At 39.3% G+C, this 25,158-nt stretch overlaps 1 protein-coding gene across 9 annotated transcripts in view; it reads right to left on the bottom strand.

Moving 5' to 3' along the window:
* Positions 1-1,182: 1,182 nt before the first annotated feature.
* The window catches only part of LOC129721273 (uncharacterized), a 79,297-nt gene continuing 55,321 nt past the window's right edge, over positions 1,183-25,158 (bottom strand). For all 9 annotated transcript variants that reach the window (XM_055673652.1, XM_055673651.1, XM_055673653.1 and 6 more), the window contains exons 3-6: positions 4,475-4,607; positions 2,761-3,560; positions 2,426-2,707; positions 1,183-2,362 (exon numbers count right to left, since the gene is read on the bottom strand). In XM_055673652.1, the coding sequence (XP_055529627.1) occupies positions 1,984-2,362; positions 2,426-2,707; positions 2,761-3,560; positions 4,475-4,607 (1,594 nt within the window). In that variant the 3' untranslated portion in view covers positions 1,183-1,983. The remainder of the gene's footprint in view (positions 2,363-2,425; positions 2,708-2,760; positions 3,561-4,474; positions 4,608-25,158) is intronic.

A 25,158-nucleotide genomic window follows, 5' to 3' on the forward strand; every position in this document is an offset into this window, starting at 1 on the left:
TTAAATTCATTTCATTCACAATTGTAATTGGACTTACGTTGGTATACGATTTGTTGACTGGCCTAATATGTATAAAGTAATAGTTAGTATAACAAAGGTTTCTGCACCACTAGGTGGATTAATTCAGGTTTTTTAATACAAACATTATCGTTGTACCAACACCTAAATAGAAAACAGTATTCATTGAGTCATCCGGCCATCTACACTTCTCTCTCATATCCTGCCTGTGCAAACCCATGGAGCCGAAGGCTTATTAAACATCTCGACCAAATTCAAGCACTAGTTCCCCGACAGCTTGCCTTTAGGTCGGGACGTGAAACCAACACTTATTTCGCAGCACTAAATCAAATACTGGGAGACATCAAGAAACGTAATCTACATCTTGTGACTCTAGACATAAAGAAAGCACACAATAGGGCCTGGGTTCCAAAGGCTTCACAGCAACGAGTAGAATGGGGTCTAAGCGGCTATGTTGTCCACATTGTGAAAAATTTTCTGGGTAATAGGACTTCTCAAGTCCAGATAGGAAAACAATGCTTTGGAATTAAGAAAGAGGAGACCGGTGTCTCGCAGAGCTCAGCTTTTGCGGTAACAATATTTATAATAATGATGAACTCTATTTTTCAGTAACTTCCAAAAGACAAATTTCCGAATTTCAATAAAAAAATAAGATATAAATATTTAATGTTATTTTCTACACTGTCCATATTTCTCACAAGATTAACCACCCTTGTGACTGAAAACCTCTTACACTTATACAATGATAATAATAACAATATAAGAAATAGAAATTGATACAAAAGGCATATAAATTAACACTTCGTATCAAAATGAGAAAGGAAACATAAGCAGAAAGTTAACAGTTAATATATAGAAAATCACTTCCAAACTTCATTTTTTTAAATCTGCTTTTAATTGATATTTTTTTAACATTTTAATACGAAGTGCGCAGAATTAAGAACCGCGCAGAATTAGGGCGCCTTACGGTAGTCAACGAATCCAAATTCCTCATTCTCATAAAAAAATTCAAAAAAGCATAATCTGAAAACCAAACATCCAAATCAAAAACCAGCGATACAAAATGAAATATATTGAAAGTTGAAGTTCAACGCTGAAATTGCTGCTTGCGGACTTAAAACTTGTGAAATTCACTACGCAACCGAAAACGCGAACGTAGAACCGTATGAGAATAATTTTAATATTTGAACTTGCGTGATTGTTTGCTTTCGTTAAATGATGACATAAATATTATGGCAATGAATATTTAATCTAATTTAATTTTTGTTCTTCTTAAAATAGTAAACGTTAACACTCATTTTGTTTTTGGAATCAAATTTGTGCTGTTTACAAATATTTGCTATCAAACTGTCCTTTTCGTAAAAAATGCTAAATTGCGTACACTTTTAGTAGTCAGATTATCGAACTGCTTTTAAGCCAATAGTAAAAAATTCGAGCACAAAGAGAAACATTACAACATCTAGTATCGGTTTCAAACTGTGTGAGCAGACTTTTTTTTATATCAAAGCTTCGTGGTAGAAAAATATCTCTTACTCTTCCTCTCTCTCTCGCTCTTATTTCTCTTTTCGCAACGCTACAAACTTTGGGTTAGCTTTTTATGGTGCTAAAAGTGCTTTCCATTAATATGGTGCGTTTCCGTGCTAATCGTGGATCGGTAACGGTTTCTATAATGGACAGAAACGCAGGAACTGCGGAACGAACATCCAAGTGAAGGCATTTTGTTCTCAGGTTGCTTTGGGTAATTCGATTGCTGCTCATTGGATGCAAAGGCTCGTAGGTTTTAGCCTGAGGGCCATTGCTTAAGTAGTACCCAATCATCTAAAAAACTGTGGTTAGGTTTACGTTAAGTAATAAATCTAAATCAGTGAGGATCGCCCAGCTGGGTGAAGGATGCTACGAGATGTGTAAGGCTTTACTTATGTCCTGAAGATTGTTTGGGAGTGTTTGAAATTGAAAAACAAATACCTAAACATTTCGCTTTTGAACATTCGCTACGAACTGTCCCAGCACATTACCCCTGGGGTAATATGTGCACACAACAATAACCTTACCGCTCCGGGTTTGCCCGACACCAACGCCGAGCTCTTTGGTTCCCTTCCAGACCATCTGTGTAAACTGTCCTCCCTTAATGACGCCACGTGGCTCCACGTTGAAAGAATACTGCTTTACTTCTTCGTACCAGGAACGACAAACGTCTTTCGGGTTTGGTTTGGCATGCCGATCGGAAGACCACAGACAGTACAAATTTTCGCCATACTTGGAATTTTGTCGATAGGTGAATCGGTCATCCCGTGCCAAAATCTCCGCCCATTGTTGAGCATCTCGAAGCAATTCCTTATGCAAGCTAAAAAAAAGTATCGATAAAAAAGTGGGTTCATTTCCAATGCACAGATTTTATAGCACTTACACTAAATCTGGAGCTCCGTGCTTGCGACGATACTCGTTATGATGACGCAGCATCGCCCGCGAGAACTCGTCAAACTGGTCTGGATCATTTTCATCGACGATTCGAACGTGTTTTTCCGCCTTCGGTGTAGCGTTCTTAGATTCCCCTCCCGCTGCAGCACTTGTCTTATCGACGATAATCTTTGGTATCTCAAACCCTCCCGGTGGGGCAACATTTTTGGCGAAGCTTCCGATGTAGTTGCCCGGCGGATCGTAGTTGGCCACTACGAAAATTTGACCAGATCTGAAAGGGGACTCGACTTAGACTAGAACTTTGATTGAGTATTGTAAACTTACCTATTGCTAGCCATGCCGACCCCTAACTCACGACTGTCCTTCCAAACGACCTGCGTGAAATGTCCAGTCTTGAGGGTGGCCGGTTCCTTCCCATACACGTGGGTGGATTCCTCGCTGTACCAATTTTCCACCGGTTCCCGCCCGGTGATGGAGACATTGGCATTCGGCGAACTCCACGAGCAGAAGATGTTTTCCCCGTACTGGGAATTGCTCCGATGAACCAGGACTCCCCGTGCCGCTATTACTTTGGCCCACTCGTCCGCATAACGGCACAGGCGTTTGTTCAGTTTCAACGGTAATACACCGTGCTTTGTTCGGTATTCGTTGTGTGTTTTGAGACAATCCAGTTCAAAATCGCTAAAAATCGACCGTCGCAGGGAGCTCTGCGATGCCGACAGGGACGGACTCTTATGCCGTAGATTACCGATGGAGGGACTCTTGGAGAACCGGGTTGACTTCGGGATAGAGAAAATGTATCCGTTGCTGATATTGTTGTTACCCCTGTCCAGTGACTTAGGGCGCGTTTGGAACTGCTGCTCCCTAATCACAGTTGACGTCGTCGTTGTGTTATTGTTCCGATCACTTTTGCCAGTTTCCAGCTCGGTCGTCGTGGTCAGAATCGTCCGCAGTGGGCTGATCGACAACCGGGGTGATCCCATCATTAGCTTGCTGGTGGAGAGCGATTTGTTCATATCGTTACCGCTGAGATCGAACTTCTCCTTGAAGACGACGGTCCGGTCCGGCTTGTGGCCCTTGTAGGTCTGGATGGTTTCCATCGTGATGACCTCGCATAGTGGATCCTCGGGGGTAGAAAAATAATGAATTATTATTCAGTCACAAAATTGTGAAAATGTGTGCAAAATTTGATACAAAATTTTCGTTGTCAAGGCGATTGTCAAGTAAATAAAAACATGTTTATGAAGAAAGTTTACGTAACTTCTAAGCGATTTCTATGTTGCTTTGGTTTCTGTGACTTTGAAAGGAATGGGCTGTTTCAGTATGTATGAAAATCATAAATTGACAAACAACATGCGTGATTTTGGCTGCCGAAAATAAAGATGTTGATGAGTTGAATTTCATAATTCAAGGTGAAATTAATGGACGTACAAAACAGTGCATTTCGTCACAAACCAAGACAATGTTGCTAGCAATCCCACCGAATTTCTAAATTACCACCCCACAATTTGCGGTTGTAGGTTGCATCGGTAATTATCATGTTGCAAATCAACCTCGACGGTGCAATAGCCCCAGGCTCGCCGTGAAAAAGCTGACGGATAATGGCATTGAAGCGACAATTTTGAAAATAAAAACTTCAGAGCGGAAGACGTTTTGATTCCGTAAATTCAGTTAGAAGTGTCAGATATCACCGCAATAATAAAGTCAAACTTGTTTTGCTATATTACACCAAATATTTTTCAACCCAGATGGTAAGCTGATTCTCACTTCAAAATCGAATGTATAATAAAGGAACGAAGTGAGGAAAAGCTTGCAGACTTTGCTACGACCTTTGCGTGAGACGGCATCAAAGAAGAAAAACAGAAAACTTTTCCAGTGAATGAAATTTATGTTGCAAGCATGCAGCAATAATGTACAATTACTGCACGAATGAAGTTCATGGTTGCAGAGAAATGATGTTATTTTAGGCTTGAAAATGTAAGTTAAAGATTTTGCACTTTTTACCGCCAAACAGTTTACCAGTACAGCGTTGACTTACCTTTTGGCTTCCCTTGTGATTAATAACACGTTGGTCGGTTTTCCGTACCATCACCACCCGCGACAGGGATCCGCAATCATGGGACGAGCCGGCCGTCGACAGCTGCGTTATATCCTTGATCGGTCTCGTAGGCCTGCAAAAAAATAAAAACAAATCGTTATATTTGAAGTTTTATGTTCGGCTAAGAGGCACATTTAAATTCAACACTGCTTGGCACCGTTTACGGGACTGAATTTTCTTTCGCAGAAAATCTTCTATATACCAGCAACGGAAGGAAAGTTCTAACTTGTAAACGAGAGAAAATTACATGTTCACGAAAGTCAAACACAGAGACGGTCTTTTCCAGCCACCTCAGGATTGAACATTGTTCGTCCATCAACAAACCCAATTCACCATTCAGCGTGGTTGTGTGTGGCTCATAATATTCCAGCTAGTCTGCATTATCCTTCCCACGCTCGCAACGATGCTGTCATTTCACTCATGTGTACGTACATCATAGTGACGTGAAAATTATCTTTTTACGGGTTTGCTGCCTTTTCAACCGACTTATCATTGCAGGATAATTGAATAAGTGCTACCTTAATGTGCGGCTTTCGGGAAATGTTTGCCATGCAAACATGTCATCTGTCAAAAAGAAATAAGCGTAGAGCAAAAAAGTTCTTTCTTGCATGAAATTTGAACTCCATGCAGTGCAGCGTGATGACACATCTATTTGTCCCAAAATAACATCTCTCGTGACTTGACTTTAAAACAATCTACACATGACCCTTATCGGAATGTGAGTCAACAACAGCATTACACAAATTGACACCCAATGATTGATCGAGTCAATCACACTGCTTACGACTGTAATGCTTTTTGTATTGACCACCACCGCAAAATGATAAGAAAACATACTCTTTGAACCGGCAAACGGCACAGAGTTGACGTCAGCCGGTCTGAGACTGGTTGTCGATAGCAGAAGAAAGCTTCGCTGGGGTTCGTTCGAGCGGTTGCGATTGCTCGTTTTTTTCACAGAATTTTATTTTGTTGTTATATTGAACATTGAACTTGCGAACCAACTTTTTGACTAAACATTGATGGTTGTTTGATAACAACGAAATTGAGCCTCTTACCCCTCTGAAGTCTAGATATAATACATGTTCGCGTTTTAAGTATATTACTGATTTCTTAAATATAATTTTAGTCTTTTTCGAATCACTTCTGGGAAGTCATATTAATAGAGATTACGTCCTGAACAGGTAGGAGCTTTCAATCCGTCCACATCGTATTCTGGTTGTTCGCCATTTCATCTTAAATACCTTCAAGCAAATTTGACGAGTTCACGCTGAACTGATTCTAATCGTTGCTTCTGTACGCAATGCTTTGGTCACCAAACCAGACTCGTGAAATCGATTTTCGTTCTGACGAGGGTAAAGTCCCGTCTGAATCGTCGAGTGAGGGCGAAGATTTGCATCGATTCTTTTACAACTCTATCGATATGATCGTTGAATGTGAGAAACTGATCGATTGTCACACCCAGGTCTCGAACATTCTCTGCGCTTTGTGAAATGGAGGGTCTTAACATGTAGCCAAATAATATCGGTCGAACTCTTCAGGTGAACATTATGACAGAGCATTCACCCGCATTTATACTAAGTCCATTTTCATCCACGAATCTTACAAAATGATTTAGATCTTTTTGAAGTAGTTTGCAATCTTCGGTGATTTTAAACAATAGGCAAATTTTTACATCATCTACGTAAATTAGTGCTATTGCTCGTTTCATAAAAGCTCGCAATTCATTCTAACCATTACAAATAACAAAAGAACCAAATGGCTACCCTGTGGGACACCTGACTGAACACCAAAAATATTGGATGTTTTGCATTCTGTTCTGAAGGTAAGACTTAATCCATGATCTAATTCATGCCAACAACTTTCTATAAATACTGAAATTGGTTACAGCTCACAAATTGCTATTAATTCACACTACACCAAAGGCCTTGCTCATGTCCGTAAATACACGGTCAGCGTGATACCCTTTAGATATAAAATCCGTGACCTTAGAGGAAAATTCATAAAGGTTCGTCACAACCGATTTTTCTTTCAAGAAGCTGTGTTGGAACGCGCTCTCGGATTCGTTCGTAAAGATGAGAGTAGATTAATCGTTCGAATAATTTGGGAATAGCGGACTAAATCGCTACCCCCTGTAGTTCTCTGCGTTTAAATGAGAGCCTTTTTCATGAATTGGGGTAATATGAGAGATTTTCCAAAAATGACCGGATGACAACGAGAAGATGAAAACAAAACAAAAGGTTCCTCGAGTTCCTTCACCAACTTGGCTAGAGGTCTGTCCAGTCCAGTTGACTTACCAAAATCCAGCTCAGCAGACGTTTCACGCGGCGTAACTCCAGTAGACCGGTAGCAGGTTCGACTGGCCTGTTAGTTTATCCATTGTATAAAGTTCGGTTTCGTATGCTATTTACAAATTTCCAGAGCGATTCGGAAGTTTCCTTCACTCCATTCTGTATTTCATCGATGTAACCTTCAAAGGCTTCTCTGTGCGATACTTTTAAGATCCGAAGAAGTTATTTGTAGCCTGTAACATTATCGTTGATGCCGCATACTGTTGAAAATAATCTTTTTCACGTTCAAAATCGCCTTGAGATATGAAAATTTTACTCCCCGTAACGTCCGTTAATGCCACTTTCACGGACGCCGTGTCCAATAATTCAAAGTTCAGGTGCTTTTTAAACAACAAAGAGGAAGCGTACGCGGCTGTGTCCCCATGTTAGTGGCGATGTATAACTGTATCTGACCCGGGCGGGAGGCTGTATCATGAAATGCAGTACAGTAAGATCGCTTTTTACGCGGTTTTTTTTTACGCGGGTTGCTTTCCTCCATTACTCAAAAACGGTATAAGATATCGACCTCACTTCAATCACGTTTTCCGTTTTAGGCCACGAGTGATTATATGTCAGTTTTCAAAAAAATTCACAAATTTTGGTGTAAATACTCAAAATTTAAAATATTTAATTTTGGTCTCTAGATTGGCCACTATCATATTCAAACGTGGTTTCAACGTTTTAGGACGGTTTTCTTCGTTATATTTGCAACTCACAAAAGTCGTATTTCACGTGGGCCCATACAAATTTGGAACGCATCCTCCACGTAAAAAACGACCTTAGTGTATTCCGCCGGCTACATCTAAGATGGCGGCCCCATCAGCACGATGTAGACATAGTCGCATTTAGCCGGGCCCTATTACGAGCATACCGAAACCTCTCCTTACCACGAGCAACTCAGCAAAAACCTAAGCTACGAACACGGAAACAGAAAACGGTAAACGGTTGGACATTGGGTACTCAGAACGTCCGATCCCTGAATGGACCAGCGCGAGTTGCCTTGCTCGATCGAGAACTACAGCGGTAGGGAATCGAAATCGCAGTGATTCAGGAGCATTTGTGGCCAAATGTCGGAGTAAGGGAAATACGGACAGTACTATTGTGCACGCTTCTTCCAAGGACCACGAATCTATGACGAGTGCTCAAAACACGACGTGAAAGTTGTCAACGGAGATGCCGAAAATAGAGTCGACCGTAGGGAGAAGTGCGAGCACGAGGAGTAGGTGCTCGCCAGCGTAGAAAACAATCTTGTTAGAAACCACGTGCGGAGCTTCTAAAAAACAGTCAACAGAGTCAGAAGCAGGAATTTCCCTATGGAGCCGTTCCTATACCACGTGGTCATATTTTGATCACTTTTCATACCCCCCGTTAGCAGCAAAAGTTTCATTCTTGACTTGGTGGCAACAATGAATTATAAGTCAGAAAAAAAGATTACGTGGTCATTTCGTTAACCCACCACCCCCGTGCGTGGTTTTTCGTGGTCTTGAAACCTCCCGTCCCTCTCTTTATGACCACGTGGTTTAGGAACGGCCCGTTGGTCGCTCAATGCTTGTTTTCCAAACACGGTCCACAGCAATGAAATCTTCTTAACCGGGAATGAATTCTTTGGGCTGTACACGAGCCTGCTTCTGCTCAAACAAATCATTTTACAATCGTATGATGCGACCGTTTGACATAAAAAAGCCCGTTGGACATAAATAACATAAAAAGGGTTGCTGCAACGGCTACCGCCTCCGGTGAAATTCTGTCTTGTTTTGGCAACAGCAACGAGAATCTTGGATCCTGGATATTAAAATCTGCCGATCGTCTAGTTTTCAGTGTGTAAACAGCTCTACACTGTGTTGTCAGAGTGCCTTGTTCACACAGTCGGGGAAGCACAGAAATGCGAACAGTAACATAACCGATTTTGCTGAGACTGAGAGGCAGAAATCGAGAGAGCGGCAACTGTAATCATGAAAACGTTTGTTTGTGCTCATTCGTGTGCGAGCGGCGGCATGTTTGACTCAATGAATGCTGTTTCGGTGTCTAAGATAAGTGCATACATTTACATACATGTTAGTTTATAAAAACTGTTGGTAGTTTTCACCGACGTGAATCAAATACTTTTTTTTTTGTATCCGCGTGTTTGTTGTATCTACCGATTTCTTGGGCTGATGTTGTGCTATTTTCTCAATGTTGATATTATTATTTCTTATCTCCTGAGAAGACGCGCATCGCGCCGCCTTCGCGTTCAGTATAACATCAGCCTTAGCGATTTAGGCGTCATTCAACGTCAAACTCGTCATAGGTATTTTTGCGCTGACGATTGATGTTAACTGCGAATATTCATATAGTTTAACCTTCATCGCATCCTTGAAAAAAACACAATTAATGCATCCATTGCTGAGATAATCCAAATGTATTTTTCAAGATTGTTTTTGTACACTACGCATAATATCATTCAATTAGTTACCTCCGAGATACTGCAATGTACTAGGCTATTGGTCGTAAGAGTGAAAATAAACACACATACACATACTTGCGCACACATACATACCTTATTCGATTTTCGAAGCAGGATTATTTGGTACCTATGGCTTCAGGTATATAAACACTCAATGAAAAAAATATGTTTGCGGCAAAATTGAGTTGTTTTTTGTCCAAAATAAATTCAAATGTTGTATGTGTGGAAAACCACACACCAGGGTAAACAACGTAAGTTTTTGAATATTTCATCAACCAAAAATATTTTTTCCTTGGAAAAAACGTATTTTGTGTTAAACAGATGGTTTAGGAATTGTCAAAAAATTTCGTCAAAATCGAAAAACAATCGAAACAAAATTCATTTGTGTGGTTTTCCACACAAGGGTACGATGAAGGTTAATACAAGAGCAGGCTCGATGCGATCATACCCGCGTTCGAAAATAATTTACATTTTTACAACTTGCGTTCGAGTATAAGTCATTTGTGATAAAGATAACAACCGGACACCGCTTTTATCAACGAAATATAATTATTGTTCACAGCATTGTATTTTTTACTATCAAATATATCAACTTTATTGACTCTAAAATAACGAAAAAAAGATAGGCTTGTTTTTAGTACAGTGATCAATAGTTTGAGTTCGGTTTGCGGTTGCTGGTGGTCTGGAGTATCGCGTAGCAAACTCTCACAGGACACAAAATTGGTGCCTGCGATTTAGTCTAAATAAACTCGTTGAGTGTTGCGCTTAATTTTTGTATCTGTAGATTTATTATATGGTTTGAAATTTATCGTGCGCGAAATTCGTAAATATATTCTTGTATTGTCTATCACGGCGAATCCTAATCTTACCAACCACATCATACCAACACAAATTCCCTTTATGTGACATTCGTAGAGATGCAGAGGGGAACTTGGTCTCATAATAACGTTTGTCGAACTAACAATCCTCTTCCTAATCCCAACGACCGTAAGGAAATGGCCGGCGTCGTTATCGATCTTTCTGAAGTGAGAGTTACTTAATTGTTGTACATTGAACATGGAATAACATACCAAAAGTTATCTATGAGCAATTCTCGCTGAAACCGTTCCACTGGTGACATGAGTTCTTTAAAAAACGATATTTTTGTGTTTGAATAATTGAAAATAGTGAAAAAATGTGAAAACCACGTTAGTTAGTTCACATTGATGGACCCCTCGAGCACAAATCGGTTAAACGGTTATTACGAAAATTGATTTTTGAGCAATTCTTGATCTTTTTATTGATTTATTTCTCTTGAATTTATCATTGAGCCCTCTGCAACCAATGCATCGTTTTCGAGAGAAATGATAGAGCTTTCATTTGAAGTAGAAAAAAATTGGCCGCCATCTTGGATCTCGCTGCCATCTTGGATTTCATCAGAAAAACGTGTTTTTGAGCATGTTCGCAACCACCGATTTTATGTTTAACATCACCATTGGAAAGCTGAGAAAAAATGCTTCAAGATACATTCAAAACATTAGGTAAGCATTGTCATTCTGGTCACTTTTCAAAATCGAGTTTCAAACAGTTCAACGCATGACGCGCAGCCAATATCAAATCAACGCAATAATATGCTGAGCCTGTGACGTGCGTATGATGTGGACAGTCAGTATTCCTAGTTCACAGGTAGTAAGTGCACCCACGCACCGTAATTTTTGAATAGCTCTTAATCAATTGGCTGAATTTCGTTAGGTAGCAAAAGTACCCTTTTCGTCTATTAGAATAAGCTGGGGATCAAAAAAGTGATGATTCTACAGCAATTCTTGAATGCAGTGAAAAGGGGTCAAAGATACGATTTTTCGCTTTACGTAATTTGTTAACAGACCCAAAGTTCTAGGGGAGGGAAGGGGGGGGGGGGGTTCTAACAAAATCCTTAAAAATCGGTCCACGTGGAACATGGATGGCCTCTAATATACACTACATACAGACACACACCACAGGCTCATCCGTTGAACTGTTTGAAGCTCGATTTTGGAAAGTGACCAGAATGACAAGCTAACCTCAATGCTCACCTAATGTTTTGAATGTATCTTGAAGCATTTTTTCTCAGATTTCTAATGGTGATGTCAAATTTGAAATCGGTGGTTGCGAACTTGCTCAAAAACACGTTTTTCTGATGAAATCCAAGATGGCGGCGAGATCCAAGATGGCGGCCAATTTTTTTCTATTTCAAATGAAAGCTCTATCATTCCTCTTGAAAACGATGTGTTGGTTGCAGGGGGTTCAATGACAAATGAAAGAGAAATAAATCAATAAATAAAAAGATTAAGAATTTCTCAAAAATCAATTTTTGTAAAAACCGTTTAACCGATTTGTGCCCGAGGTCCATCAATATGACCTAACCGAAATGGTTTTCTCATTTTTTCACTATTTTCAATCATTTAGATACAAAAATATCCTTTTTGAAAGACCTCATGTGGGACGGTTTCAGCCTGAATTGTTCCTATGTGGCTCTGTGCAACTTCACAAGCTCAGGTCAACCACGGAGGTGCAACTACGATATGTGCGGTCGACAATGTTCAATGCTAACGCTCATGCTTATGTATTGTCTTGATATTTTTCATTGTTGTCAAGTTGTCCTGTTTTATGTTGAAAATATTTTGAGTCCAAATTTCTCAGAAGATTGTAAAAAGTAGCAAATTAAATTATATGCATATGAAAAGTTTTCAAAAGAACTGCGTTACCCATAAGAATTCAACTGTTTCTAGTTATATCCAACTGAACACTGAATGAATGAAAAACACCTCTCGTAACAGCCAGATTTAACAATTATGATATATAAAGATACGCTATACGAGAACCGCTTCTTACTTCAAGTTTTTAATTTCTAGTTTTTTTTTTTATTTCTATCAGATGTCTCTAATAATTTTGAATTGTCAGTCAGTAAATTGTTCAGTCGGTCCATGTACTCGAAGTTAATTGTAAAAGTGATTTTGGATTCCTATGCAAGTTCAAAGTTTTCTTGTGTATTATACTTAGACCGTGCGTTTAATAGAGTATTCGATAGATAAGTATAAAAAAATATCACTCAGAGCAGTGGTTCTTAATCGCGGATCTTCGTCCGGCGAAAGAGTCACGGGGTTACAAACGCCTTAGTAAGTTCGACAGGTGATTATTTTTTTTCTCTTGAAACCTCTGTGAAAGCCAACCCTTCTGTAAATTGAGACCAAAGCATAAAACAAATTAAACGTGATAGACAATATGAGACTGACAAACACAGCCTCGTATTTTTAAACATGTATCTAAAATTCTTTTAGGAGGCTGCATTGCAAAGAAAACTTCTGAACCACTCTGTTCTACAGGATCATTTCCAAGCTATTTAAAGAGCTTTGATAAAATTGTGTATAATGACTTGTGTTTTCTCTCGCCCTCGTATTAAACACGATATGATGGATCAATGCCAAATATGACACATATATTCAATTTCCTTTGATGGCTTATGATTAATTGAGTGATATGTTTGATAGTAGTCTCCCCTTTAAATCAGTTGTTACAATTCATTCAAATTTGCTTTTTACAATTGCAACTTTCAACCTCACGCTGTAGTATTTTGAAGCCAAAATAACTTGACGATTCCTGTGCTAATGAGCAATTTCCATCCATACTATCAACATTATCATCGGCTTAGAATCATAACTCATCGTTAACCATATCTAAAAATACCATAAATTCCAATCCCATAAAGCACATTGAAACTCGATTGGTAAAGCACTTTCTTCCCAGTCGGTGTGTTCATATAGATACCTATGATGATGACGATGATTATGATTTGCCCGTTTTGCCTTCGTCAGAATGTAATAACGTAATGAGAAACACTATCCGCACCCGTCATTATCGATCGTAAATCTGCGCAGTCTATTGGTGCTGTCTGTCTGCCATCGGCTTCATCGTAATGCAAATCCGTTCGATCAAATATAGTTATCGCTATGAATCTACATATTCCACTTGTTCCCAGCCAGTCGACTGTATAGAAAAAGTCGAGCGAAATGATTTTTCCGAACTGCACTCTTTAGCCAATGATTCAACCGCCACAAAGTAGATTGGCGTAAGTCAACAAGTCTCGTGATTATCTCTTTAGCAAGTGCATTCATTTAACTTACTGCAGAAGGGTACAGACCGCATGATAGGCTGCAGCTGAGTAAGAATGATAGAGTATAAATCACACTCAAAGTGGCGGTTAGTATTTAAATCTATCCTATCTCAACAATACGCTCTGTTAGCAGGAGAAAAAGTCCCACTACCGTCATAACGCGACCAGACTTTCCACACACAGGTGATGACGATGTAACACGATGCTATATAATAAACAACGAGTGTTTATTAACTTTTGTCTGTGATTACATGCCGCCTTCTAACTAGTAGCGAACATGACTTTCTTCTCGTGATTACAAAAATCTGACTGATCTACTTAACCAAAGCGTGCCTAACAACGTCAATGAAATTTCCCATCGCCAATCGGTCGGTGTGTTGCTGGAGCTCGATCCAATCGCAGAATGTACACGAATGAATGATTAACCTCAATTGATGAATTAATTATCCGACGGTCTGTGCGTTATGAGCTCAATTATCGACTGCTACCCTCTCGGTTCTCAACTCACAACACAAATTCTCGTTGTACCCACCACGAGAGCTGCGCAATCGAGTGAGTGAGAAGCATATTTACCATTGAGCGTACGGTTGACTTTGACACCCGACGCGGGCGCGGGCCCAATAATGAACGACGGGTGAAGCAAATTGGACTCGTCTCGTTTCATAATTCGCGCCGGTCGATTAAGACGCACCAAGCATGGCAAGCAGCTCAGCCGCTTTTTCCTGCGGTTTCAAGAACTACTGCTGCTGCTGCTGAAATCTATCGGTCTGCTGTGTGCGGAAATAACGAGCCTCCGCCCGTTTTGCTTGCGGTTTTATGTTCCTCACCGCCTCCCGGTTTTACCGCTAACGATACTCGATCGCGGTGGCATCATGCAAGTTTTGTTTTCGTCGTTTGTTTCGCGGGTACCTATCGTAGTCCGATGACGATGGGGCATGATGAAAACAGTCAACTTCACGATTAAGGAGATAATATGCAAATGTTTGCTTTACGATTTGACGGCTTTTTTATCGTCGGCCAGAGCACGATGCCACCGTTTATCGTGATGACTGGATGGCAAAAGGTAAAAATAGAAATCAATTGCGGATGGGTTGTTGGTATTTTCTAGGAATACCATATGGGTAAAATGAATTACAAATGCTGTGCTTATCGATTATATCAACAACAATTTATTTTCGTAATTTATTTTCATGATGATGTCTTGAAATGAAGATAATTCGTAAGTTAATCATCCAAAGAAATTCTGCCAGCTTTGGCCGGTGGCTGTTTGACTTAAAGTACACCAGTTAAGCATTTACGCAATTTACAGCGCTTCTATACATTTTCGAGCGACATTGAACGTATAGGATGATTGTAAGAACTATATATTCAATATTATTTTTGGTTACTTCAATTCAAAAGGGTAATATGCTCTTGCAGAAATCAGCACTCTAAGTGAAGTTCAAGTCTTAAAAGTAAAATCAAAAGCAATGAAACATATCCTCAGTACCTTACTTCATAGTGCGCTTCATAGTGCATCCTACCCCAATTTTAATTATGATCGTTTTTAAAATAAAATTGATACAAGTTAGTGAAATAAATTGTATTATTAAGTGTTAGAGGAACCATAGTATTATTAAGTGTTAGAGGAACAACAGTTTTTGACGTTGACTAACGTCTATACCCAAGTAACAATTTAAGTCGTATTGCATTCTTTTAGCGGTTTTCATGACCAATTTTGCAAAATTGCTGTTAAAACTAAAAATACTATCAGAACCTCCTGATAACCACTATAAGTTTGCTTTTCGGCCAGGTGGCCCACCCTTGCCAAGCTTATTGAATCAATTATAAGAATGGCAATAAAACTACTTTGAAACCACATGGAAAGAATACCGCATACTGTAAGCAGCTGGCATTACCTCTTTAAGAGCGCAATAAGTTTGGTTGCATTATTGCGCTCTGCTACTTGCCACAATAAGCCCAAATCAACTTTTCATTGCTTGACAGCAACCGTAATAAGTTGATTTGTTGTGCCGTTCCTGCACACACACACCAGAACATCACGCCACTTTTTTAAATAAGGAAATCTCTCGTCGCGGGAGAAATGTTTCACCTGTGTTGGTTATCATCGTGCAATCGATTGTATTTGATGGTGATATTGTAGAAAGATAAGGAATAAGGAGAGGTTTTTGGTAGGTTTTGTAGCTCTCAAGCATATGCGCATTAAATTTTGTCGTGCATTTTGAGATCATAGGCGCTTAAAATTTATGCGCCATCAAAATAGTACGGGCTTACAAAAATGATCTCATTGTTAGCAAAAATGAATTGGATTGTTTCAGCTCAGTTTTTCAGAAAAAAAAATCTAGCCGTGTGCTTCAATACAGAGATAGATCAAAATCAACTTAGGATATTCAATTTATTTGTTAGTCAGACGACGATTCGATTTTCGTTTCAAGATTATAAAAAGTTTCAAAAATATCAATATGGCGCGGTTGGTAATTAGTTGGCATTAATCGTAGCCGCAATAAGCCTAGTTCAATGATAAATATGTTGTAAGGTGCGGCAAAGGTTGGATGCCTGCATTATTAGAGAAAAATATGGTAAATCCCTGGGGACTAGACAACATTGTTTTTATGAAAAATCTGACATCACACCGACGATAATGAGGAATCAACAAACTTTGATATAAATAGAGAGGTGCACGAAAAATGCAACGATACATACTTAGTTTAATTGAATATTGAATATATTTCGAAATATATCAATAGTGTCTTGCCCCTACCTTATTTTTAAGGACGCATAATTTAACGACACATGAAATTATTTTCAACCAAAACAAGACAAACTGGCGATAAAATTAAAAATAAAACTATCGAAAAGTACTAAGTTTGCTGTGTTACTTTATTAGATTTTTGGAGTTCTACGTCATCAATGTTTACAAATACGCTGCAAGATGCTCTAAAGCATTTTACACACATCTTACGGAGACTGCGACAGAATTCTGCATCACACTAAACCAACTCAGCCGCTTTTTCTCACCTGTATGTATATCATTGCCTGCATATATTTGTTTACAAGTTTGACAGGTTAAAACTGGGCATTTGAATGACCGCAATAAAACTGGTTTCTATGTTATATGACAACAAGCTGGAGTGGTTTTATGGGGCAATAGAAAGTAATAATAAAACCAATAATAAAGCAAAATCGCATTGACTCTTGCCGGTTTTATTGGAAGTTTTATTAGAGTATTATTGACAGCTATCAGTGTTCATTACGACTTGCTATTTTTGGCAACGGGTTTAACCGCCATAAAATCGTTGGTAATATTCATTGCTGTGATAAAACCGTTAGAAAACCAAGTAGCTATAGAATTGTTACTTGGGTATCGAAGTTAGGCCCCTGAATTTGAAAATCTAGTAATTCAACCAGGGAAAACCAGAGAAAAGTGGTCAGGTTTTGAGCGCTTATTTTGCAGTCATCTATAATCAGGTTTTCGAGGTTTTGGCATCAATCGATCAGAAATTCTTTCACGGTTAAATTTATGTAACAAAAACAAACTATTGTTTGAGATACACTATTGAAAAATTGGTAATTAATATCGATTGTCTAAATCATACCGCGCAGCCAATCACTACCTCTCTTCCCAAGCACAGTCGACACTAACGGATACAATCGATCTGACTTTGTTGTTATTGTTGTTGTCTCTTTCTGTTTCCGATGTTTATGCTGCTGCTAGCGGAATAAACCTTGCAAATATGCATCTTTTTGTTGGTGTTAATTTTACGACAGCGGCCGGCGCCCCATTATTCTGATTCCAAAACCACACCAGTGACATGCGGACGCTAGGTGATAGCAGCTGAAAGGAGGAAAGACAAAAGAGTACCGGTCATCTCGTGCCGGTTTCACCCGTAATGCTGGTGGCTTTAGTAGTAAATGGCTACTGCAAAACACTTAAATGGCTGGAATTCTGGACGGACTAACCAAAAACAAGGATATATTCGGCAACTGGCCTCTTTTGGTGCCTCGAAATTGTGTAATAGAAGCGGCTAATTGAATTTTCTGTTTTACCAAATGCTGCTGCTGCTAGCGGAAAAAACCTTGCAAAAATGCATATTTGTGTTGGTGTTTATATTACGACAGCGGCCGGCGCAGCTTTCAAGAAACATTTGTCTCTACCATTCCATCATCTATGTAGCCCCTCCTTCTTTCTAATTATCTGACGAAGCCTTGGTATAAAACGTATCGTTCGAACATTTCACCCCATCAGTTTCATTATTAAACCGTACCGGATACATACGGACGCTCGGTGTTAGCAGCTAAAAGGAGGAAAAACAAAATAGTACCGGTCATCTCGTGCCGGTTTCACCTGTTATGCTGGTGGCTGTTAGTAATAAATGGCTACTGCAAAATACTAAAATGGCTGGAATTCTGGACGGACTAACCAGTAAACGAGAATAATCGGCAACTGGTACCTTTTGGTGCCTCGAAATTTCATTACAGAAGTTTTGTAAAAGAAGCGTTGCAATTCCCTCTACTATTTGCTTCAATGGATTTTTTTTTTTATAAGAATACGGTAGTCAACGTCATGCGGTCGTGTCTTGAATACCACCCCCCTACTTTTTTGTATTATTTGCAGGTCAGTTAACCATAAAGGAGCCACAGACAATTCTTCTATTTCCTAAGTATTTTAGTCATTATGAAGCATTTTTTCAGATGGGAACTGTAGGAAATCCTATAATGACTTTGTCTTACCGCTCAAAGGCGCCACTATAGAAAGACAGATTAACTATCGTATATTATATTACCGCATACGACTAACTGTCAAATTTTCAGCCGAGAAAAATAACAGTATCGGTCGGTTATTCGTGTTTTCGAAAGGAAAATCGCGCAGCAAAATTTCTCCTTTGATGGCAACTGTCAAAATTCAGTTTAATGAGATTCAACGTGGACGCAGGTCGGTTTTTGAAGGGCCACGTCCAGATGCTCCGAAAACGGCTACCACGAAGAATAACGAACAAAATTCCATGATCTCGTATTGGTCTGCAGTTTTAACCCATTGTAAAGCAGCATTAGTAGAACCACTGTGTTGTATTTTTAACCGTTCGATCCATGAAGATAAATTTCCGTTATTGTGGAAACAGTCCTACATGTTTCCAGTTTACAATTCGGCGACCGTAGAAACGTGAAAAATCACCCCGGAATAACAAGTCTCTCTGCTGCGTCAAAACTTTTCGAGATTATAGTGTGCAGTGTACTTCAAAAGCGTACTAAAAACTATATCTCCTTTGACCAGCCTGGCCGATCAGTGGCTATTAATTTACTGCAATTTACTTCTACCTGTATTGCGTGTCTGGAACAGAAGACTCAGATGGATGTCATATATACCGACTTGAAAGCCGCTTTTGACCAAATTGACCACCGAATACTGCTCTGTAAACTCTCCCGACTTGGAGCTTCAAGTAAACTAGTTTCGTGGTTCAAATCGTACCTTTCGGATAGAGTACTGCAAGTTAAAATTAATTTCTGCACTTCGGAACGTTTTTCTAACGCGTCAGGAATTCCTCAGGGAAGCAACCTGGGTCCACTGCTCTTCATATTATTTTTTATTGATGCTGCCCTTTTACTACAGATTAACTGCAAACTACTTTATGCGGACGACCTAAAACTTTATTTCGTTGCGCGTACAGTTGAGGGTTGTGAACGTCTGCAATCATTACTTGATATTTTTGCTAATTGGTGTCATAGGAATAAGCTGTGTCTTAGTATTGACAAATGTGTAGTAATCACGTTTCATCGCATCCCCAAGCCTATTACTTTTGCGTATGAAATTGGTGGCGTAACACTCAGGAGAGTAGATCAGGTGAATGACCTTGGCATCCTGTTGGATACAAAAATGTCGTTTGACCTTCATCGTTCGGCGATTATTTCTAAAGCGAGTCGTCAACCGGGATTCATCTCAAAAATAACTAAAGACTTTTCAAATCCCCTCTGTTTCAAGGCTTTATACTGTGCGCTAGTTCGTCCTCTTTTGGAAACGGCTGCTGTAGTATGGTGCCCATATCAAACCTCGTGGAGTTTAAGAATTGGGCGCATCCAGAAACGTTTTCTTAGACTGGCCCTAAAGAATTTACCATTGCGCAATCCATCAGAACTTCCACCGTATCCTGACCGATGTCGACTCCTGTACGTAAAAGTTGGATGGTGCGAAACCAGTTCAAAATCGTGCGTTTTTAGCGCAATTGTTGATGTGGTTTGGAACCAGTACAATGATTGCGTGTTGAGCATAACGCAGTTAATGCTCTATCGTTTTTTCAATGTATTTGTCACCTCCAAACTACTACACCTAAACAGTTTCAGCTGGTATGAAGCAGCTTTGCAAAGCGAGCGAGAAGCAAAACCTTTCTCCTCCTTTCTGCTTGAGAACGAGACATATGCTACGCTTCTCAAGTCTTTTGCACACACGCTTTCTCCTGAGTAGCAGCAGCACGCATCGACAGTATGAGTGAGACTAACAACACTGGCATCTAGTATGTACAGCACGGGTGTCTCGCTCATTTCGTAAAGCGACGAGACATCGTCTTGCGCGTCGCAACCCGAACCGAAAAAGAAGCGAAAGAGCAACCTGCAAATTATATGTGACGTATATAGTCTCGTCGCACGTACATAGAAGATCTACGAGCAAGAGAGAAAGAGCAGTCACAAATACACTCGATGTGAGAAATAAAGTGTCGGTATATGATACATACTCTGAATTCAATCTTTGTCAATGAATTCGTAGTACAACTGTTGCGTTATGCGTTTCACACATTCATTGTGCGATTTCTGTGCAACATTTGTGCGAATCGGGAAGACACAATGATTGTACAAGACTTCAACTTTTGCGTGTGGGTTTGGACACACTGCAACGACGGCGAACAATTCAACAAGCGCTATTAATTGGAAAGCTTCTTAACGGAGAAATCGACTCACCTTGGTTGCTTTCGATTCTAAATTTGCGAGCACCGCAGAGAACGTTGCGCAACGATGCGTTGCTTGTGCCTAGGTTCCATCGAACATCTTTTGGTTATAACGAACCAGTCACTGCGTGCATTCGTGCCTTTTCAATAGTAGAAAACATTTTTGTATTCAACGAACCCAGCCATAGATTTGAAAATAGGCTATTCAGATCGAATTTGTTGTAAATTAGGTTTTAATTTATTAAGACTGAGTGTCAGATGAGTTTTAAGTACAAATACAAAAAACTTTTGAACGACTGAACCGATTTCCACCAAACTTGGCATACGAGTTCTTCTTACAAAGGAGATAGTCATAGATGTATTGGAGGGAGCGTTAATATGTCAAGATTTTCATTCCATCATGGGAATAACCTGATTAAAATCCCTGATTTTTAGACCTTCGGTCAAGCCTGGAAACTAACCTCATTTTCGGAACAAATCAATAAATCTACATATATATAAAAGTTTAGATTTGTATGTACACTGAATTCTTTTTACGTGATTATTTTTTACGTGATTTTATTTCACAGGATAATTTTTAAAGGTAGCGAAAGATTTCATCAAAACGACGCGATCTTTTTTTACACGATTCTTTTTTTTGCGCGGACGCATCGATCGCGTGATAAGAGAATCCATTGTATGTTTGTTCCAACATAACTTTTGAATGCTTGGATCGATTTCCACCAAATTAGGCATACGAGTACTTTGTACAAATGAATTAAGCATAGAAATATTGGAAAATGAAGGGGCAATTCCCTAAAAAGAAGGGAGTTATAATTGATGAAGAAGTTGATTTTCGTGCTTTATGAGAACTTTAAGAATTAATTTGATCATCTAGAGGCCGAAAGTTTATGTCCACAGAAACATGACGTTTAATACTATACTTTGATCAGGGTGATGAAAAGCTTGATAAAATCGAGAAAACTGTTCAAAAACCTTTTAATTTTGGTATATCCGGACCCGAATAACTTCGAATCCATGTCCAGCGACCTCCAATTTCAGGACAACCGTAAAAAAACGATCATATATTCTCCAACACGGCCTTTTTGAAACGGGATGACGTTCAGAGTCCAATGTATGATGATTTCTGGAAACTTGAATAACATTGAGGTCTTCCGGACCTAGCACGACACCAAGAAACAGAAAATTGATTTCTTTTAACGTCATTTTGAAATCCAATTCGCAACATCCGGATTCTGCGAAGCAGTGCAAAATATGACAATGTTCAAACCAGTGATGGCATGAACTCGTGCAAAGTTGAACTGAGTAACACTTTTCCAGATTTGAATCCAACTTGAATCTGCTTCCTCTCGATAGTTTGAGTTTTTTTGCACCGCACACTCTGATCGATTGAGTTTAAATGCGTGCAATGCATGCAGTGCACGATGTATCCAGCGATGCAGGCGCTGATGTAACGCGATGAGTTTTGTTTTGAGATCGAATTTATGCTTTCAAAGGACAATGCAACAAACTGTTGCAGCAGACGCGGTGCGAATTTCATTACATTTCGATTTTTATGCAATTGTTGTTATGCAGGATTAAAACTCAAATCCAACTCAAGTGTTATGCACTGTTAGTAGGGTTTACGTGCAAACCGAAAATAAATGTGCAATCATGTTTTAAAACTCACTTGGATACGAGGGCAAAGTCCCACTGCCTACTCTGGTTCAAACACTTTCCAATATAGATACTTTTAGAATCACGACTGTGCTCAGAAACTAAAGATCGTCATTTTGAAGCCTAATAAATAAATATTGGTATTTCCGTAAGCAGAGTGACACATAAAGGATAGAAAATGATGCTCGAGTGCAGTGCTGATAAAAGTTATTTTCCCCAGCAAAATTCTTCGGAAATTACAGCCAATCATTTTCAATTTTCACTTCCAATGATCGCAGCACTCTTTCAGATACCCTAGATGTTCGTCCTAGTAACGTGCTGTTATACTCAGATGAAATAGATCGCGCGCATCGTTCACGGTTACGGAATAAAATTTGACGACAAATCCAACCAAATGATCTTCACTTCAAAGCGAAAAAGAAAAACAAACAGTCCACTCAACCAAAATGAACCTCACCGAAACACGTTTTCACTGACACTGACCGATTTTCACTTTCACTCAAGAGTGTCAACAAATATCAACCCTGCTCGAGAGATTGATAGAGGTGCTGCAGACAAATTTAAATTAACATTTGTACTTTTTGACGTTGGACTAACGTCTATATCGAAGTTAGGCACCTGAATTTGAAAATCTAGTAATTCAACCGGGGAAAACCAGGGAAAAGTGGTCAGGTTTTGAGCGCTTATATATCAGTCATTTCTTTTCAGAATTTCGAGGTTTTGGCATCAACCGATCAGAAATTCTTTTACGGTTGAATTTATGTAACAAAAATAACCTATTGTTCGAGATACACTATTGAAAAATTGATAAATCACATCGATTGTCTAAATCATACCGAGCAACCAATCACCACCTCTCTTCACAAGCACAGTCGACACTAACGGATACAACCGATCTGACTTTGTAAACAGTCTCACAGCTTTCAACCAATAACGAGCTCGCTTTGAGACTGTGAGACTGTAGCTGCAACAGGTGTTTCAACACCATTTTAAAATGCTTCTTTTATCATTACCACTGAACAGATTCTAAACACCAATGGCTTGATTGATAGAGGAAATATTGCGCAAGATTGTCATATAATAGTTTAAATATGTTTTCGATACTTAAATAGTTAAAAGTTGTGTTAAAAGTCGTGCACATTCAACCAATCACAAGCTCGCTTCTTGTTTGCTCGCGGATGGATTTTTGCTTTGGGCTATATAATAGCCTGTGTCGTCTCATAGCAGTCATCAGTTAACAAGTGAAAGGCCACCAGGCCGGTCTTGTATAATCAGCAGCGGTGGCTGATTCCAGCGGCCAAACTGAGCTGCAGCAGAACCAGAGCGGTGGTATCAGGCAGCAGCGGCGGAGGTAGTGGGAAGCTGCATTTCTTCATTCAGTTCGGTGCTCCTTCGATCTGAGTTGGACCCCACCAGCGGTAATCCAATTCAGATATCGTTGGGTGAAAACGTTGGGTGTGTGTGCAGTGTGCACATATAGCGTATGTGCATCTGTATTGCTATGACATTTGCGATGATAGGGATGGCGCTGTTGCGTGTGTATGGCTAGCTATAGCGTGTGTAAGACACTAGCATGTGTAGCATATTATGGCTATTGCGTGTATATCTTCAGCGTGTGTACGGATAGTTATAGCTGCTGCGTGTGTAATGATTAGTTATGGAGTATGTATGGATAGTAATAGCACATGGTTGGATAGCTTATGCGTGTGTATAGATAGTTGTATCGAATGTATGGAGAGGAATAGCGTGTGTATGAATAGTTTTAACGCGTGTTTAGATAGTTATAGCATGTGTGTGAATAACTATAGCGGGAGTTTATCGAAGATTATTATTGTCATTGAAAATATTAAAACGTCTTAACGAACACAGTTGTGAATTTGATTTTACAGCAGCGATTTTAATTTCTTCAGCCAGTCTTTATTCATCGAGGAAAAATTACTACCTATGAATGATCAACACTTATTTACTAGAAATTTGATTTGGATCAAAACAGGTTCTTTTGAGAATCATAAATTATTGGTAAAAAGAGTTGCAAGTTTTCTCAATGAGCATTCATTAAATTTTCGTTTTTGTTTCTCGGTGCGCGGTTTTGATTTTGTTTCTCGCACACAGAGAAAGAAACAAACTTGTCGCTATCGTGAAAAATAACAAAACAATTAGAAATGCTCTACATCACAACTGAAGAAGTTAAGATATTTTCCTGTCACTCGCCCAAACCTTGATAACAACTACCGAAAAACGTGTGATTGAGCTCTTGCTATATTGAGTTATTGAACCAAACGTTTTTTTTTTTCAAATACATGAAGTTATATGCTGGGCAGGAACTAACCTAGCATGAGTTTTATCGATTGAATGTCAAACAATTTTCAAATTTAAAATTTTCGGTTGAATCGTTCTGGGCTCCAATTTCAGATAGTTTCGTAAAGTTTGCTTTTTGCTTAGATAGGAAAATTTTACCAATTCGCTCAATTAAATGATTGTCTTGGTAGTGCAGCAAACAAAGGGTTGATTTGAATATGTATGAAATGACAGCGATTAAATAAAAGATATCCATTCTTTTAGTATATATTATTATTTATCTCAGCATCCAGAAATGCACTGTTAGATAAAATTGCAGCAAATACTAGAGTTGCAATTCTCTCTATTATTTGTTTTAATGGAATATAAGAATACCGTAGTCCAACGTCATGCGGTCGTGTCTTGAATACCACCCTCCTACTTTTTACCGCCTGGCTGTCCTAAAGAGCCCGTCATCGTAAGTTTGAGAGAAGGTGTTAGTATCAATAGGATCTTAACGCTAGCCTCATAATTTTCCTGTATGCTGCAAAGTCTGTATCTTATGAACAGAAGGGTCAATTTCGACAGCAAAATGTTCGTAACTAAGCCATGTTTTGCTTACTTTATCAAGAAGACGATCGACATTTCTCGGTATTCCGCTATTGGTATAACTATTGGATGTTCGGCTATTACATTCGTAAGGAGCATCTAAGGTGGGTGATTTCCAGTGATATCCGTGCGTGTTTTTTTATGTTGGTTACATTTCTTTAGAACAGACGAGTTCAATTCCGCTCTTAGAATGATTATTTCCTGTTTCGGGGGTATTTGCATGGGATGACCTCGAACAACATCATCTC

The sequence above is a fragment of the Wyeomyia smithii genome, chromosome 2 (assembly GCF_029784165.1).
Source record: "Wyeomyia smithii strain HCP4-BCI-WySm-NY-G18 chromosome 2, ASM2978416v1, whole genome shotgun sequence".
NCBI classification, from domain to species: domain Eukaryota; kingdom Metazoa; phylum Arthropoda; class Insecta; order Diptera; family Culicidae; genus Wyeomyia; species Wyeomyia smithii.